This window comes from Pelophylax lessonae (genome assembly GCF_965119305.1).
Source record: "Pelophylax lessonae genome assembly, chromosome: 2".
In the NCBI taxonomy this organism is placed as follows: domain Eukaryota; kingdom Metazoa; phylum Chordata; class Amphibia; order Anura; family Ranidae; genus Pelophylax; species Pelophylax lessonae.
The window spans coordinates 605,667,155-605,682,344 of record NC_138769.1 but is presented as its reverse complement, the minus strand read 5'-3'; the positions used below and the strand labels follow the sequence as shown (position 1 = coordinate 605,682,344).

The 15,190-nt window shown below is 43.1% G+C and overlaps 1 protein-coding gene across 1 annotated transcript in view; it reads left to right on the top strand.

Moving 5' to 3' along the window:
* Positions 1–1,956: 1,956 nt before the first annotated feature.
* Positions 1,957–15,190, top strand: part of LOC309546727 (sterol O-acyltransferase 2-like) — a gene marked incomplete at its 5' end in the record, with an annotated part of 178,357 nt that continues 165,123 nt past the window's right edge. Inside the window, 7 exons of the mRNA XM_082246428.1 lie at positions 1,957–1,992; positions 7,136–7,297; positions 7,458–7,549; positions 8,590–8,794; positions 10,887–11,078; positions 11,200–11,328; positions 11,480–11,585. Of these exons, the coding sequence (XP_082102554.1) occupies positions 1,957–1,992; positions 7,136–7,297; positions 7,458–7,549; positions 8,590–8,794; positions 10,887–11,078; positions 11,200–11,328; positions 11,480–11,585 (922 nt within the window). The remainder of the gene's footprint in view (positions 1,993–7,135; positions 7,298–7,457; positions 7,550–8,589; positions 8,795–10,886; positions 11,079–11,199; positions 11,329–11,479; positions 11,586–15,190) is intronic.

The following is a 15,190-nucleotide window of genomic DNA, read 5'->3' as shown; positions in this document are numbered from 1 at the left end:
TTTCAGCGCAAACGACCTGTTTATCATATGAACACCAATGATATACAGACACATATGGAAGGGGAGATCATTGAACAGCTGGCAGATCCCCCAACCAAGATGCCCACAAAACTGAAGAGTTTTCGGGCTTTCCTACGCGGCTGCATTAGAGCGGCTGCTGGATGTTTTTACGGATTTGGACCAAATCAGACAGAAGACACTATGGGTAAGTATTGTGGATATTTATAGATACATGGCGGCTGAAACCCTTTCATGGTATCCTTTGTTCTCATGTATGACGGGTCACATTCAGGCAGAATTCACAAAGCTAACAAACCAACACAGGGTCCCTTTGGGAAAAAATGTCAGTTATTTTTTACTGAGTACAAGGAGATTTAAAAAAAAATGCTGTTATTGTATAAGATCTGTATACGGATTGTACAGGCAGAATTCACAAAGCTAACAAACCAGGACAGGTTCCTTTATAACAAAATGTCAGTTATTTTATAACAAAATGTCAGTTAAAATGTCAGTTATTTTTTGCTGAGGAAGGAGATTTAAAAAAAGAAAAAAAAAAAGAAAACGTTCTTTAACTGTATTGGATCTGTATACTGAGTGTACAAAAAGACAGAAAACATTTAGCGCAGACAGATGAACCTAAAGACTAAAACTGCAAGCTGGACACCAAAGATAAATGACTCTTATCTCATACAGAACCATTAATATATATAGTGCAGCGCAATCAGCAGATCATTTTATGAGGGAATAGTCCATAATAAAAGCCAGAAGTCCCAGAACAGTCCATATGGTGCAGGAAAAATGGAAACAGATCGATCCCCTCCCCCTGTGATTACACCGCGCTCACCTGAAATATAAAAATCAGCGCTTTCTGTGAAAGGGTTAAACACCAGAGGCCGATTCCTCACACCCACCGCTTTATACAGGGAACTGGTTAAATCCGGACTGATTCCACTCACCGATAATCACAACATGAAATAAAAAGGCAATCTAAGTGCTCTCCGTATTGAACTGTTTATTTAAAACATAAAAGACAGGAGCGCACTTCCATAGAGAAAAGCAGATGATAACATAACAGCTCTCTCCGGTAACACTGCCCTCTGGTGACGGGAGACGCAGTGCCGCTGTGACAATCACAGCTTCCGACTACAGCTGATCAGAGGATGAGTGAAGAGCGGCTCCACCTCCCGTACATGTATTGTCCAATGAGGGAGTTCATCAAGCGGGGGTGGGAAGTCTCACCGTCACCCTCTTCATTAAACAGCATCAAGTGTCAGTCTATGGCTGGGACACAAAAGGCCTCACACTGCCATCTACTGGTAAATTTAAAAATGACAACAAATGAGAAAATGCTTTTCTAACACAGATAACCAAACCTACTACAGATTCAATTAACCTCCCTGGCGGTATGATTGTTTCCGATTTTAGGTGTTGAAAGTGGTACCATTATTTTGCATGTAATTCTTAAGGACGAGCAACCCAAACCAACTATTTACATATGATTTTTTTTACTGTGCATTCTTCTTTATAACATCTCGGGTATGATCACAAATAATAGTATAATAAATAATTATAAAAAAGTTAAAGTATATATATATGTATGTATGTGTGTGTGTGTGTGTGTGTGTGTGTGTGTGTATATATATATATATATATATATATATATATATATATGTATACATATATTATATATATATATATATATATATATATATATATATATGTACACACAGACAAACACACACACACATATATATAGTACAGTAAAACTGCAGGCAAGGGCATTGGGGGCAAACTAATGTCAATTTATGTTATTTAGTAATGTAATCCAATAGGATTACAATATATCAGTGTGTTTTACTTTTCAAATTTGCCACCGGTTTCACCCCCCTGCGACGTGACGCTCACAGGGAACAGAAGCCGGGGTACAGAGCATCAGGCGGAAGATCCGGCCACCCTATGCTGCAGGAACACATCACAGGATCCCGGGACAAGGTAAGTAACCCCTCTACCAGGATCCAGCGATGCTCCCTGGCGGGTACCCCGAGTGTGGCTCGGGGTTACCGCTAATGGCACTGAAATTCCACCCCGAGCCACACTCGGGAATACCGCTAAGGAGGTTAACATAATCACCCACCGCCATCACTAGTGATCCTACACCCACAAAAAGAGAGAAACATAAAATACATATAATAAATACATAAAAACAAAGAAAATAAAACCATAAAATATTAAAGCCCTCAAGATTATCTGTCAGAGATGAAGCAGTTGAGGTCGAACTCCTGTTTTAAAAATCCAAAATGATTTGCGCTGACTAAGCCGTCTGATAAAATGACCTCCTCTCCAGTGCTTACACGTTCAATGGCCCAGAATTTTAGTTCTCTGGGATCTCTATTATGATGGATACGGAAGTGCTTGGACACACTATGTGTGACTTTTCCTTTCTTAATGTTACTGATATGTTCAGCAACTCTCACATGTTGGGCTCTCGATGTCCTGCCTACATATTGGAAGCCGCAGTTGCATTCTAACATATATACCACACCTTCCGTATTGCATGTAATGAGGTCCCTGATGTTATATTGTTTCCCTGTGCTATAAGCGATAAATTCCTTACGTTTTTTGATGTTATGTTTGGCATGTTTGCATGCAGAACATCTTCTGCACGCAAAATAAAAACGGAAAGGAAAGAAAAAAGCTTATTCTCCTTTAAAACAGGGGGATCAACCACCCCTTGGGCAATTTTATCCCTCAAAGTGCGGGCCCGCCGATAGATAAACTGTGGGCGTGGGGGCAGGACTGGACCCAATATCTGATCCCTAAGGAGAATCCCCAGTATTTGGAGATGATCTTCTCAACTTTTTTATAATGAACATTGTAGTCAAGGATGATTTTGGATTCCTGTTTACCTTTCACTGTCTCTTTTGTGGAATCACCTATAAGGACACACCCATCTAAATTCCTGACCTTCTCCATTTCAACCTCCAGATTACTCTTATTATAACCTTTTTGCACAAACCTTTTGGTCAAAATCTGGGATTGAGAGATGAAATCAGCCTCCATTGAGCAATTCCTTCTCAGGCGAATATATTGGCCCTGAGGGATATTGCACAACCAGGAGGCATGATGACAACTCTCCAATGGGATACGCCCATTTCTGTCAGTAGGTTGGAAGTAATTGCGTGTACGGAAGGTCCTCCCCTCTTTAAAAATTAATAAATCTATACTCCACCCTCCACCTCTAAGCCCCCGATCACACTGAATGCGGCACGGTTTCAAATCTGTGCAACTTTATGCACAGATGTCTATGGAAATCGCATCTAAAACCGACAAAAATAGTGCAGAAACTTTCTTGCAAATCAGGCGTCGCACCGATTTGAACAGTTCCATTGCCGAAGATAGTCTGCGACTTGTCATGTGAGTTGGACCTGTCAAATCACATGACAAGTCGCACCAAAGTGAACCGGGGCTGAGGGCTCTTTCACATGAGTAGCCAAGGGAGCGGCTGAGTTGTGGTTTTTCCGCACCCTGCCTACACACCCAAATCCTAACAATCTGGTCACAGTTGTGGCATTTTTAACTCAGGCTGTACCATCTGTCAAATTCACCCATTGACTTCAATGCCTGGCCCTGCAACGTAAAATTGCCATTAAGCAAAAAAGAAACAAAAAAACAGGCACCAGGAGGCAGCGGTAGCACCTCCTGAATACCCGTCAGCTGCTGCTGTACCACCCTCTGAAAGGAAATCCTCCAGATCGCTACCGCAAATGTGAAAGAAACCTAAATGCAGACACATATTATCCATTTCACACTCACCACTACCCAGAACACCACTTCCCATGTTACCCCCTCCAACTTATATCACTGACCAACCATTTCCCAACCCACAGACATCATTCATCAGCCAATTCCCACCCCCCAGCATACATACATACCACAGGCCTCTCCATACCTTCTGCTGACAGCCATCTCTCCTAGCTACTTCCTACCCCCAGCTGACAGACTTTATTCTATAGGCTCCTTTCACACGGACGTTCCGATCTGCTCCGCTGTTTTTCACGTGAACCCAATATGAACCTCCATTCTTCTCTATGGAGCGGCGGGTGTAAACGGATGGGGATCCAGTCACACTTTCTGAGCAGCATTGCCAGTTAACAAAACCCTTGCATTTGTATTCAAATATATTTGTCATTTATGTTAGCCAATCTGATGATTCACAAACCCCTGCCACAATGCACAACCAAGGAGGTGACACCATTACTTCCTGATGCAACTTTGCAATTTCCTTTGTGATTGGCCCACTCATTTAACAATGAAAGGTCATTGTCACACTTCTGAAAATACTTGTTGGCGGCTTCTTGACTCTCTGACTTTGAGAAACTATCACAACCAGTGGATTGGGATAAGTGCCAGGCAAACCAGCATTTTTTATCAAGGATAACAATAGCTGCCCCTGTGATGATCAAAATATATGGAGTAGCGCTGAATCTGTTTCAATGTGTAACCAAAATAGGGTGCTCAAATATACATATAGAAATGAATATACATATAACAATGGAATAGCTGCCCCTATGTCCCTGTCGTGTCGGGTTTATTTCTTGTCCCTGGCACTGGAGTTTTCAACTTATCTCTCTATAATTTGTTGTTGTATAAATAAAAATAGATCAATTGAAGATTAAGGTGCTAAATCCAATTTCTCTTTTTTATTTCAGATATGTACGGAATTTACCACAGACCCAGCTCACACGGCAGGCTTGCCGAAGTGATCGAGACTGAGTGTAAACTCCCCATCGAGACTTCACCCACATGTGATGTTCACATTGAGCATTCACCAGAAAGTGGGATTGGGATATCAGCCACAAGTGATATTCCCATTGAGATTTTACAATGTGACATTGAGATTGAGACTTCACCAAAAAGTGACATTGAGATTGAGACTTCACCAAAAATGGACATTGAGATTGAGACTTCACCAAAAATGGACATTGAGATTGAGACTTCACCAAAAAGTGACATTGAGATTGAGACTTCACCAAAAAGTGACATTGAGATTGAGACTTCACCAAAAAGTGACATTGAGATTGAGACACCCCTCAGCACTGGGGAGATTGTCCCAATCACATTGGATGGCTTCAGATTCCATCGCTTCCTCGGAGCCGGTAGTTTTGGAAAGGTAAGTGGTCAGATCTTTTCCCTGATTTAAAATGTTCAGATAGAGTGGAGCAGGATTAGAACCCCTGTCGGGTTTTATCACTGTCTGGGTCTCTGTTGGAGAAATTTCCCCTCACTTCCTGTCCTGCTGATGCTGATTTCACCAGATAGGAAGAAATTGTGAATCTGAAATAAGGGTACAGACAGAAATCCCCTCCCCCTACTCCACTGCAGAAAAGTATTTTAATTTCTGTGTATGTGGCTGCTGCAGACCTGGGCTTACACTTTAGTCCCGGATCAGACTATAGTGATGACAGACATCGCATATGATTCGGAGCGCACTGCTCTGAAAATCACATGTGATGTCTGTGCGATGTGAATTCAGCCATACAGATTGTATGGATGAATTTGCATCTGATTCAGACACAACACGCACAGGACCCTTTTTTGGGTCCGCAGTAGAATCAGATCGCATGGTGGTTCAAACCAATGCGATCCGATTCATGTCCGAACTGACAGTGCGCACTGATCTGGGGGTGTCGTTAACTTTTTATTGACTCCCCCAGCAATTCACATATAGCAGTGTGAACTGCCTGCAATTTAAATGCGATGCGGGAACACGTAATGGATTCGCAGGATTCCCATATCGCATATGTGTGAACCGGCACTAAAAGCCCAATTCATATTTTTATTTAACTCTAACTCTAAACACATTCCTGGTGCATCAAAATAAAAGGTTTTACAGTTACTTTTTTATAAAGCAGCTAAAGCCAAAGTAGAAAAGCCTGTCCTCTGCTAACATGCTGCAGAGTGGGGTATTTGTTCTCTGTTGGGAAGCGGTGATCTCTCTACAGTGGTTTAACACGCCCCCTGATAAGTCCAGGCTAGAGTTCTCCAATCAGCAAAGCTCATGTTCCATACTGGGGGGGGGGGGGGGGGTACACCCATAGATGAAATATTAACCACTTAAGCCCTGGAGAATTTGACTGCTCAAAGACCAGGCCCTATTTTGTGATTCAGCACTGCGTGAATTTGACGGACAATAGCACGGTTGTGCGCCGCTGTGCCCAAATCCTTTTTTTCCCCACAAACAAAGCTTTCTTTTGGTGGTATTTGATCACCTGTGCGATTTCTTATTTTTTGCGCTATAAACGAAAAAAGAGCGACAATTTTGAAAAAAATAACAATATTTTTCACATTTTTTTATATGAAATTCTCAAAAAAAATTTAAAAATCAAATTTTTTTAACTTTTTAGGGCAATTTGTTTTCTGCTACATATTTATGGTAAAAAAAAATCGCAATAAGCGTATTTTGATTGGTTTGCGCAAAAGTTATTGTGTTGATGTTTTTATTTTTTAACTAGTAATGGCGGCGATCTGAGATTTTTTTTGCGGGACTGCGACATTATGGCGTACAGATCGGACCCCTGACTGACATTTTTGACACTTTTGGGGGTACATTACTACAGTAATCAGTGCTAAAAATATGCACCATTACTGTAAAAAGGACACTGGCAGGGAAGGGGTTAACTTTATTACTGATCAAGGGGTTAAGTGTGTCCCTGGGGGCGTGATTCTAACTGTTAGGGGGCGTCGCTAGTAAATTAGTCACAGAGACATACGATCACATAACAGGATCGCATAGCCTCTGTCATTACTTCAGGGAGAATGACAGACGGCTGTGTTTACATCAGCCGTCTGTCTTTCTCCCTCTCCTGTGGGAGATTGCGAGTGGCCAGCGGACATCGTATCCACCGGTCACCCGCGCTGGCTAGGCAGGGAACAAGAGGGGGCAGGAGCGCGCCACCGGCGACGTGCGTTTGCCCCCTACAGGCTCATGGGCGAGCGTCGTAGCACTATGTCACTTTGCCCAGGAGAGTCTGACTGCCGCAGTAAATAGTCGTGCAGCAGTCGGCAAGTGATTAAACAATGTGAATGAACTTCTGTAATTGTCAACTATAATTCTCTCTCCTTCTGTCTCCTCCAGGTGGTTTTGGCATCACACACCTCCACCGATGAACTGCTGGCTCTCAAAATCATGACCAAGGACAAATATTACGTCAATGAGATCCTCAATGAGAGCCGAATTCTGCAGGAAGTTCATACCAGCCAATTCTGCATCAATGTATATGGTGCCTTCCAGACAGAGGTAAGTGACTCAGCCTTCTACTTATTTTGTGGGAGAGGTCGGTGTGAAATAGTTAGCCTCTCTGCTACTGGACACCTACCTTTCTCACAACCTACCCAAGATTGCAGAGGGATTCCATAGAAACTCATTTTTAACCTTGATATTTCTTTCTTCTGTGCAGGACAATGTATTCTTCGCCATGGAATACCTGAGCGGTGGAGACCTGATGGGATTCTTATCGGAAAGAGCACCACTAGATATCGCAACAACAAGGTAAGACAATGGATACCATAATAACAGGGATGGAGGTAGAACATGGTACTCTGGAAAGATCACATTAGTGAAGGCTTGTCCTAGATACGAAATAGATAAGATAATGGGGTACCATGATAACAGGGATGAAGGTAGAACATAGTACAAGAGATAGATCAAATCAACCTGTAGGCTTTTCCTAGATATGACATAAGTAAGACAATAGGGTACCATGATAATAGGGATGGAGGTAGAACATAGTACTTTACATAGATCACATTAAAGTGTAGGCTTGTCCTAGATATGAGATCGCAGAAAGAAGGTAGAAGATAGGTCTAACAGGTCCTTGCATAACATAATTTTTGTTAAAGTTAGTTTGTAAATGTAAAACATTTTTTGGATTTTGAATGGAGCGGGGAAGCTTTTTTGTATTGCTTCCTGTTTTGGCCTTACATAAGCTGGCCATAGATGGATTACAATTCAGCCAGTTGAGCAGGGAACAGCTGAATTTCCATCCATCTTTGGGCAGGCTGGTTGTACTGAAGTTGAATGACTCCTGTACAACCAGCCTGTCTGGTTTTTTCATGCTATAGTCACCGGCAGGGATCATTGTATTCTGACTGCTGGGAAACCTCCCGCTGTCAAAATACAGAAGCTCCACAGAAGGAATTCATCAACACTGACTGTGCTGATGAGGGAATTGGGAATTTTTTTTTCCCTACAAAATTGCTTAATGTATGGCCGGCTATACAAGTTAAAAGAAACTGTACAATCACATTCAATCATATTTGGACATTTTTACTATCACAAAAAACACTTTGCGAGAATTTACCACGTGTATTTGCTACAAATTTATCAGTGATTTTAAATATTCATATAAACCACTTCTGTGCAGTGTGCTAAATTCTGCTGTTACTGGCAGAATTTCAACATGATTTGGTTATAGCACGCATACATGACTATTACTGATAATTGAAGCGTTAGGGTCAATTTTTTGTTATTTTTTGGCTTAGATTACCATACATAATGCTTACCATCAATCTTTTCTGTCTCCCTATCAGATTCCTCACTGCAGAGATCATTTGTGGCCTGCAGTTCCTTCATGGCCGTGGGATTGTACACCGCGATCTCAAACCAGATAACATTCTGATGGATAGCGTTGGACACGTGAGAATCGGCGACTTTGGCTTATCAGCAATAGGTGTGAGCCCTATTTACAAGGCTCTTTATGACTCGGTCGGCACTCCAAGGTACAGGGCACCGGAGGTAAGTATTGATTGGATCGTTTTGGTTTTTCTTTCTTCTTATCAGTAAAATAATCACTAACCACTTGCCGACCAGCTGCTGCAGTTATACGGCGGCAGGTCAGCAGGTTTCCAGGAATGACTGTAAGGTGGTCTGCGGGAGCCATCGTGGGCACCCACTCGCCAATGGGGAAGCCGATCCATGGGGCCAGGGGCCACTATTGCCACCGGGCACCCGTAATCACTCCCCATAAAGAGAGAACAGCGGTCTGCTCTTGTAAACACAGCAGACCGTTGTTCTCTCTGGTATCAATGCAGAGCTCCTGTGTTCCTCCTATTTAGGAACACAGGTCTCTGTATTGATTTTATTAACCCATCCACCCCCACAGGTAGAAAACACCCACTAGGCTCACACTTAACCCTTTGATTGCCCCTGGGTTAACCCCTTCCCTGCCAGTTTCATTATTACAGTAACAATGCATATTTTTTGCACTGATTACTGCAGTAATGCCACTGGTCCCTCCAAAAGTGTCAAAAATGTCAGTTAGGGGTCTGATCTGTCCTCTGCAGTGTCACAGTCCCGCTAAAAATCGCTGATCACGGCCATTACTAGTAAAAAAATAAAATAAATAAAAATGACAAAAATCTTTTCTCTTCCTCTCTCTAGTTTGTAGACGCGATAACCTTTGCGCAATACAATCAAAATACGTTTATTAGGATTTTTTTTTTTTTTAGCAAAAATTTGTAACAGAATACAAGTTGGCCTAAAATTATGAAAAATTTGATTTTTAAATTTTTTTTGGGAATGTTATATAGCAGAATGTGAAAAATATAATTTTTTTTTTCAGAATTGTCGCTCTTTTTTTGTTTATAGCGCATAAAAAATAATCGTGCAGAAGAAAGCTCTATTTGTGGGAAAAAAAGGACATCAATTTTATTTGGGTACAGTGGCGCATGACCGCGCAATTTTCCATTAAAAATATACCGCAGTGCCGAATCGCAAAAATGGCCTGGTTATTAACCACTTTAGCCCCAAAAGATTTGGCTGCTCAAAGACCAGGCCCTACTTTGCGATTCGGCACTGCCTGATTTAACGGACAATTGCGCGATCGTGCGACACTGTACCCAAACGAAATTGACGACCTTTTTTTCCAACAAACAGAGCTTTCTTTTGGTGGTATTTGATCACCTGTGCAATTTTTATTTTTTGCGCTATAAACAAAAAAAGAGCGACAATTTTGAAAAAATATTAATATTTTTCACATTTTTTATATGAAATTCTCAAAAAAAAAAGAAATTCTCAAAAAAAAAATAAAAAATCTAAATTTTTTAACGTTTTAGGCCAATTTGTTTTCTGCTACATATTTTTGGTAAAAAGAAAATCGCAATAAGCTTATGTTGATTGGTTTGCGCAAAAGTTATTGCGTTTACTAACTACGGGAAAGATTTATGTCATTTTTATTGTTTTTTTTTTAACTAGTAATGGCGGCGATCTGCGTTTTTATTGCGGGACTGCGACATTGCGGTGGACAGATCGGACCCCTGACTGACATTTTTGACACTTTTGGGAGTACCAGTGACATTACTACAGTAATCAGTGCTATAAATATGCACTGTTACTGTAAAAATGACACTGGCAGGGAAGGGGTTAACTTTTCTGGTGATCAAGGGGTTAAGTGTGACCCTAGGGGCGTGATTCTAACTGTGGGGGGCGTGGCTTGTGATGTAATCACAAGAGACATGCGATCCTACATAGCAGGAACGCATTGCCTCTGTGATTACTTTAGTGAGAATGACAGACGGCTGTGTTTACATCAGCCATCTGTCCTTCTCCCACTGCAGAGGAAGATCGCGAGTGGCCGGCAGGCATCTGAGCCGCCAGGCATACGTCCTGGCTCCCCAGCCAACGAGCAGGGGTGGGAGCGCGCCTCCGGTGGCACGCAATCGCCCCCTAGCTCCTTCCAGGTTAGCGCCGTACATGTACGGCACTTTGCCTGGGAGCACCAGACTGCCGCTGTACAACTGCGGCGGGCGGTCGGCAAGCAGTTAAGGGGGAAAATCTTCCGGTCCAGAAGTGGTTAATGACCGTTCTATTCTTTTTGATATTTCCACAGATCTATTTGGAGCAGCCATATGGATATCCCGCTGACTATTTCTCCCTGGGAGTTATAGTCTATATGATGGTGACTGGAAATTACCCATTTATGGGCTTAGACAAGAACATGCTTGCATGCTCCATCCTCAACAATCGTCCACATTTCCCCGAAGATTTTGATATGGATCTCAAGAACCTCATAGGCAACATAGTAAGTAAACGTCATCTGTAGCCAGCAAAAAAATGGCTATTCCATTATTATTTTAAAAACAGAATTACAGAGTTATTGTCTATTTACCATTAATAACCTATTTTTTTTGTTGTTGTTACAGCTCCTATGCGAATGGCAAGCTATGAGAGCAATGCTTTGTGAAAATCTGCGAAGCCACCCATTCTTTATGACCATAGACTGGGTGGAACTGGAGGCTGGGGAAGTTAGCCCGCCATTTACTATGAAGATGGTAAGTATAGGAACCACATATGGGTCCTTGGCAGTGCACTGTCCAATGTTCTGCATTTTATATTCTCCCAGCACCTGAGTGTGCATAACCATTTCAAATAGAAGGGCCATCATTGTACATATTCCAATACTAATGTTCCTTCTCTTCACAGTGCCCACCAATTGACCTAACGATCGAGATGGAAATGGAGGGAATAATTTTTCCTCCCAAAGAAGAAAATGAGCCTGAACTTACAGAAGAAGATCAGGAGCTTTATTGTGGGTTCTCTTTCACCAACAGCAAGTGGGGGGAAGTACAAAGGCCACAGGTGTCATCAGTTTCCCCTGCAGAGGAACCCCTGATCATCAAAAGCCAACAATGAAAAGACAGTTAAGGTAGGTTTTTAGCTTACTGAATTTTGTACACTTGATTCATATACATATATACCTAGAATAATCCTAGAAGTAGCACCTTTATCTGTTGCAGTAGGATATTATGTCTCTAGGAGCCGACTTTTGTCCCTTCATAAAATCATATTTTGAGAACAGTGTACCAGCTTAACGTAACATATTCTTACCGTTCATCAACATCCACACAGATTTGTAAATGGCAGCTTTGTAAACATTTCTACCTTTCTCTCTTCTCTTTAACAGATCTGCATTAGAGGATCACTTTGTCAAATCCTCACTGGAGCGTCCTCTACATCTTTACTTTACTGATGGAGTTTCATCACCACCTGTCTCCAAGAGAGCAATGCCACAGATCTGCATTAGAGGATCTCTTTGTCAAATCATCACTGGAGCATCCTCTACATCTTTACTTTACTGAAGGAGTCTCATCAGCACCTGTCTTCAAGAGAGCAATGCCACAAGCTCTCTTCTAACCGGATTGTCACAATTTATTTTCTGCAGGTGTGCGTTGGACCGGCTATAAGGGGAGGTTGGAGGCCGGTAGACCTTTTTTTCCCGCAGGTGTGTGTTGGACCAGCTATAAGGGGAGGATGGAGGCTGGTAGACTTTTCTTTACCCACAGGTGTGTGTTGGACCGGCTATAAGGGGAGGTTGGAGGCCGGTAGACCTTTTTTTACCGCAGGTGTGTGTTGGACCGGCTATAAGGGGAGGTTGGAGGCCGGTAGACTTTTTTTAACCGCAGGTGTGTGTTGGACCGGCTATAAGGGGAGGTTGGAGGCCGGTAGACTTTTCTTTCCCATAGGTGTGTGTTGGACCGGCTATAAGGGGAGGTTGGAGGCCGGTAGACTTTTCTTTCCCATAGGTGTGTGTTGGACCGGCTATAAGGGGAGGTTGGAGGCCGGTGGACCTTTTTTACCACAGGTGTGTGTTGGACAGCTATAAGGGGAGGTTGGAGGACAGTTTTTATTTTATTTTGGCTATCTGGCACTAGATGTGTGTGGAACCAGCAAAAAAACACTGTCTTGAATGTTGTTCCAAGTTGGGAGCACTATGTGGCTTTACATGCGATTGCAAATATATGAAACCAAAACCTCTGTTTTTTTAACAAATGTTTAAAAATAGTTTAGACTTTCAGTTTATTTGTTGCTTAGTAACAATTTAGAAACAATGTTAGAGTAGAGTTAGGGACCGCACTTTGCAGAGGGGCCTTGACGTGGCAGTGCGGCTTTACATATATTTGAAAATTTGTACTACGTTAACCTAACACAAATTTTGGAAACAGTTTAGACTTTTTCCTTATTTTGCTGGCTAGCTGGTAAGTATGCTGGAGGATTTTATGTATTGGATTGTTCTGTAAACTGCCCTGCCCATGTCCACCTTACTTTAAAGGATGAGTCCAGGCAAAACCTACTAAACACTAAACCTGCTCTGTGCCACATTCTAACCCTAAACTATCTAACCCTGTAAAGCAAAAAATCACTGTACTTACCTATTCTGCACCCCATCCGGTCCGGTCTCCAGCGACGGAAGCTGTGTGCAGGAGAGGATTGACAACGGCTGTGAAATGAATGGTAAGTGACGTCACCCATAGACTTACTATGGGGCTTCCGTTGTCGAGTACCCTCTCCGGCACCCGCCTCCACGCTGAAACCACTGCTGACAGTTCAGCGTGGGACCAGACCGACTTGGTAGCAGAATAGTTAAGTAAATGGATTTTTGCTTTACAGGGTTAGATAGATTAGGTTTAGAATGTGGCACAGAGCAGGTTTAGAGTTAGTTAGGTTTTGCCTGGACTTATCCTTTAAGCACCCAATCACACTTTTGTGCTTTACTGCAATGTAGGCTGACACAAGTTACATGCATTAGCGTGTTGCAGTGCCCTCCATTGTCATTGGTACCCCAACACTCTTCTGCCACATATGCATTGTGGCATACCACATTGCACATCCATTGTGCTGTGCTGAGTCAGAAGAAATGGTGCGTGTCTAATTTTTTGTCTATTCTGGTTTGTTGGCAGCCCATTCAATTTAATACAATGCACCAGAACAAGCAGTTGAAAATCCAATCTTGTAGCTAGTAATAAATTGTTCAGAGGTGCAACTCTGGCAACTCTTAGGTTGCAGAAGACATTCATTCACAGTGACTGGAGTGACAGGAGAGTGAAAAGGAAGATAAGTCGACAGGTTGTTTTGCCCTACATGGTGAAGTCACAGAAAAACACTAAAGAAGATTGTATGGGATTTTTCATTTTTTCCCATTTAAACTTACCTAGGTGGATGCAACATCTGTCCCCCAGCACCTTAACAATGAGAAACGAGCGATCGAACACCACTGATCACTCGGTTCTGACAGCTCCCCAAGCAGAGAGCTGCTGACTTTCAGTCAGCAGCACTGTGCTCTGCCCCCTCCTCACTCATTGGAGGGCTGGGCTGTATAGGGGCAGGGAGCGTCTGGCTCAGACTCTCAGCGGCATCGCTGAGAGGCTGACCTGGGTGTCAGTCCAGGCACCTGGCATTCCATGCATTAAGATGAAAAGCATTCTCTGTGCAGCAGACCCCCCAATACTTACCTGAGCCCCACCTCGATCCAGTGATGTAGCACGAGAACTTCGGCTGCCCAATGACAACTTCGGGTGCCAACAACATTTTCGGCTTCTGTGTCTCAGCCAATCCCTCCTGATTGGCTGAGACACAGCAGCCGGTGCAATTGGCTCCCGCTGATGTCTATCAAAGTCAGTGAGCATATGAGGAGAGAAAGGAGGCGGAGTTGAGCCATGGCTCAATGTCTGAATGGGCACACAGAGCTGCGGCTGGGCTCGTGTGCCGCCATAGCAAACTCAGAAAGAGGGAGGGGCCAGGAGCGCTGATGAGAAACCCAAGAAGAGGAGGCTCTGGGCTGCTCTGTGCAAAACCACTGCATTGAGCAGGTAAGTATGACATGTTTGTTATTTAATAAAAAAAAAAAAAACAAGACTTTAACCAATTAAAGACCAGTCACCGCAGATATACTGCGGCAGGCTGGCTCTCCTGTGCAAACCAACGTATGGGTACGTCAGCTCGCAGGAACGGGTCTCATGCGTGCGCGATTGCCCGCCTTCGCTCTAGCCCTGCAGTGAAGCAACGGGTCCAGTGGCCGCGATGGCCACCGGGAACCCGGCGATCGCTGCAGGGACTGACAGAAGGTGGTGTGCCGTTGTATAAACGGCACACCGCTCATCTGTCACTGATTGAAACAGGGCTCCTGTGTTCCTGTTATTTCCATCCACCAAGTCTGGCCCCCACACAGTTAGAATCACCCCCTAGGTAAACATTTAACCCTTTGATCGCCCCTGGTGTTAACCCCTTCCCTGCCAGTGCCATTATTATAGTAACAGTGCATATTTTTAGCACTGATTACTGCAGTAATGTCACTGGTCCCCCCAGAAGTGTCAAAAATGTCAGTTAGGGGGCCGATCTGTCCACCGCAATGTTGCT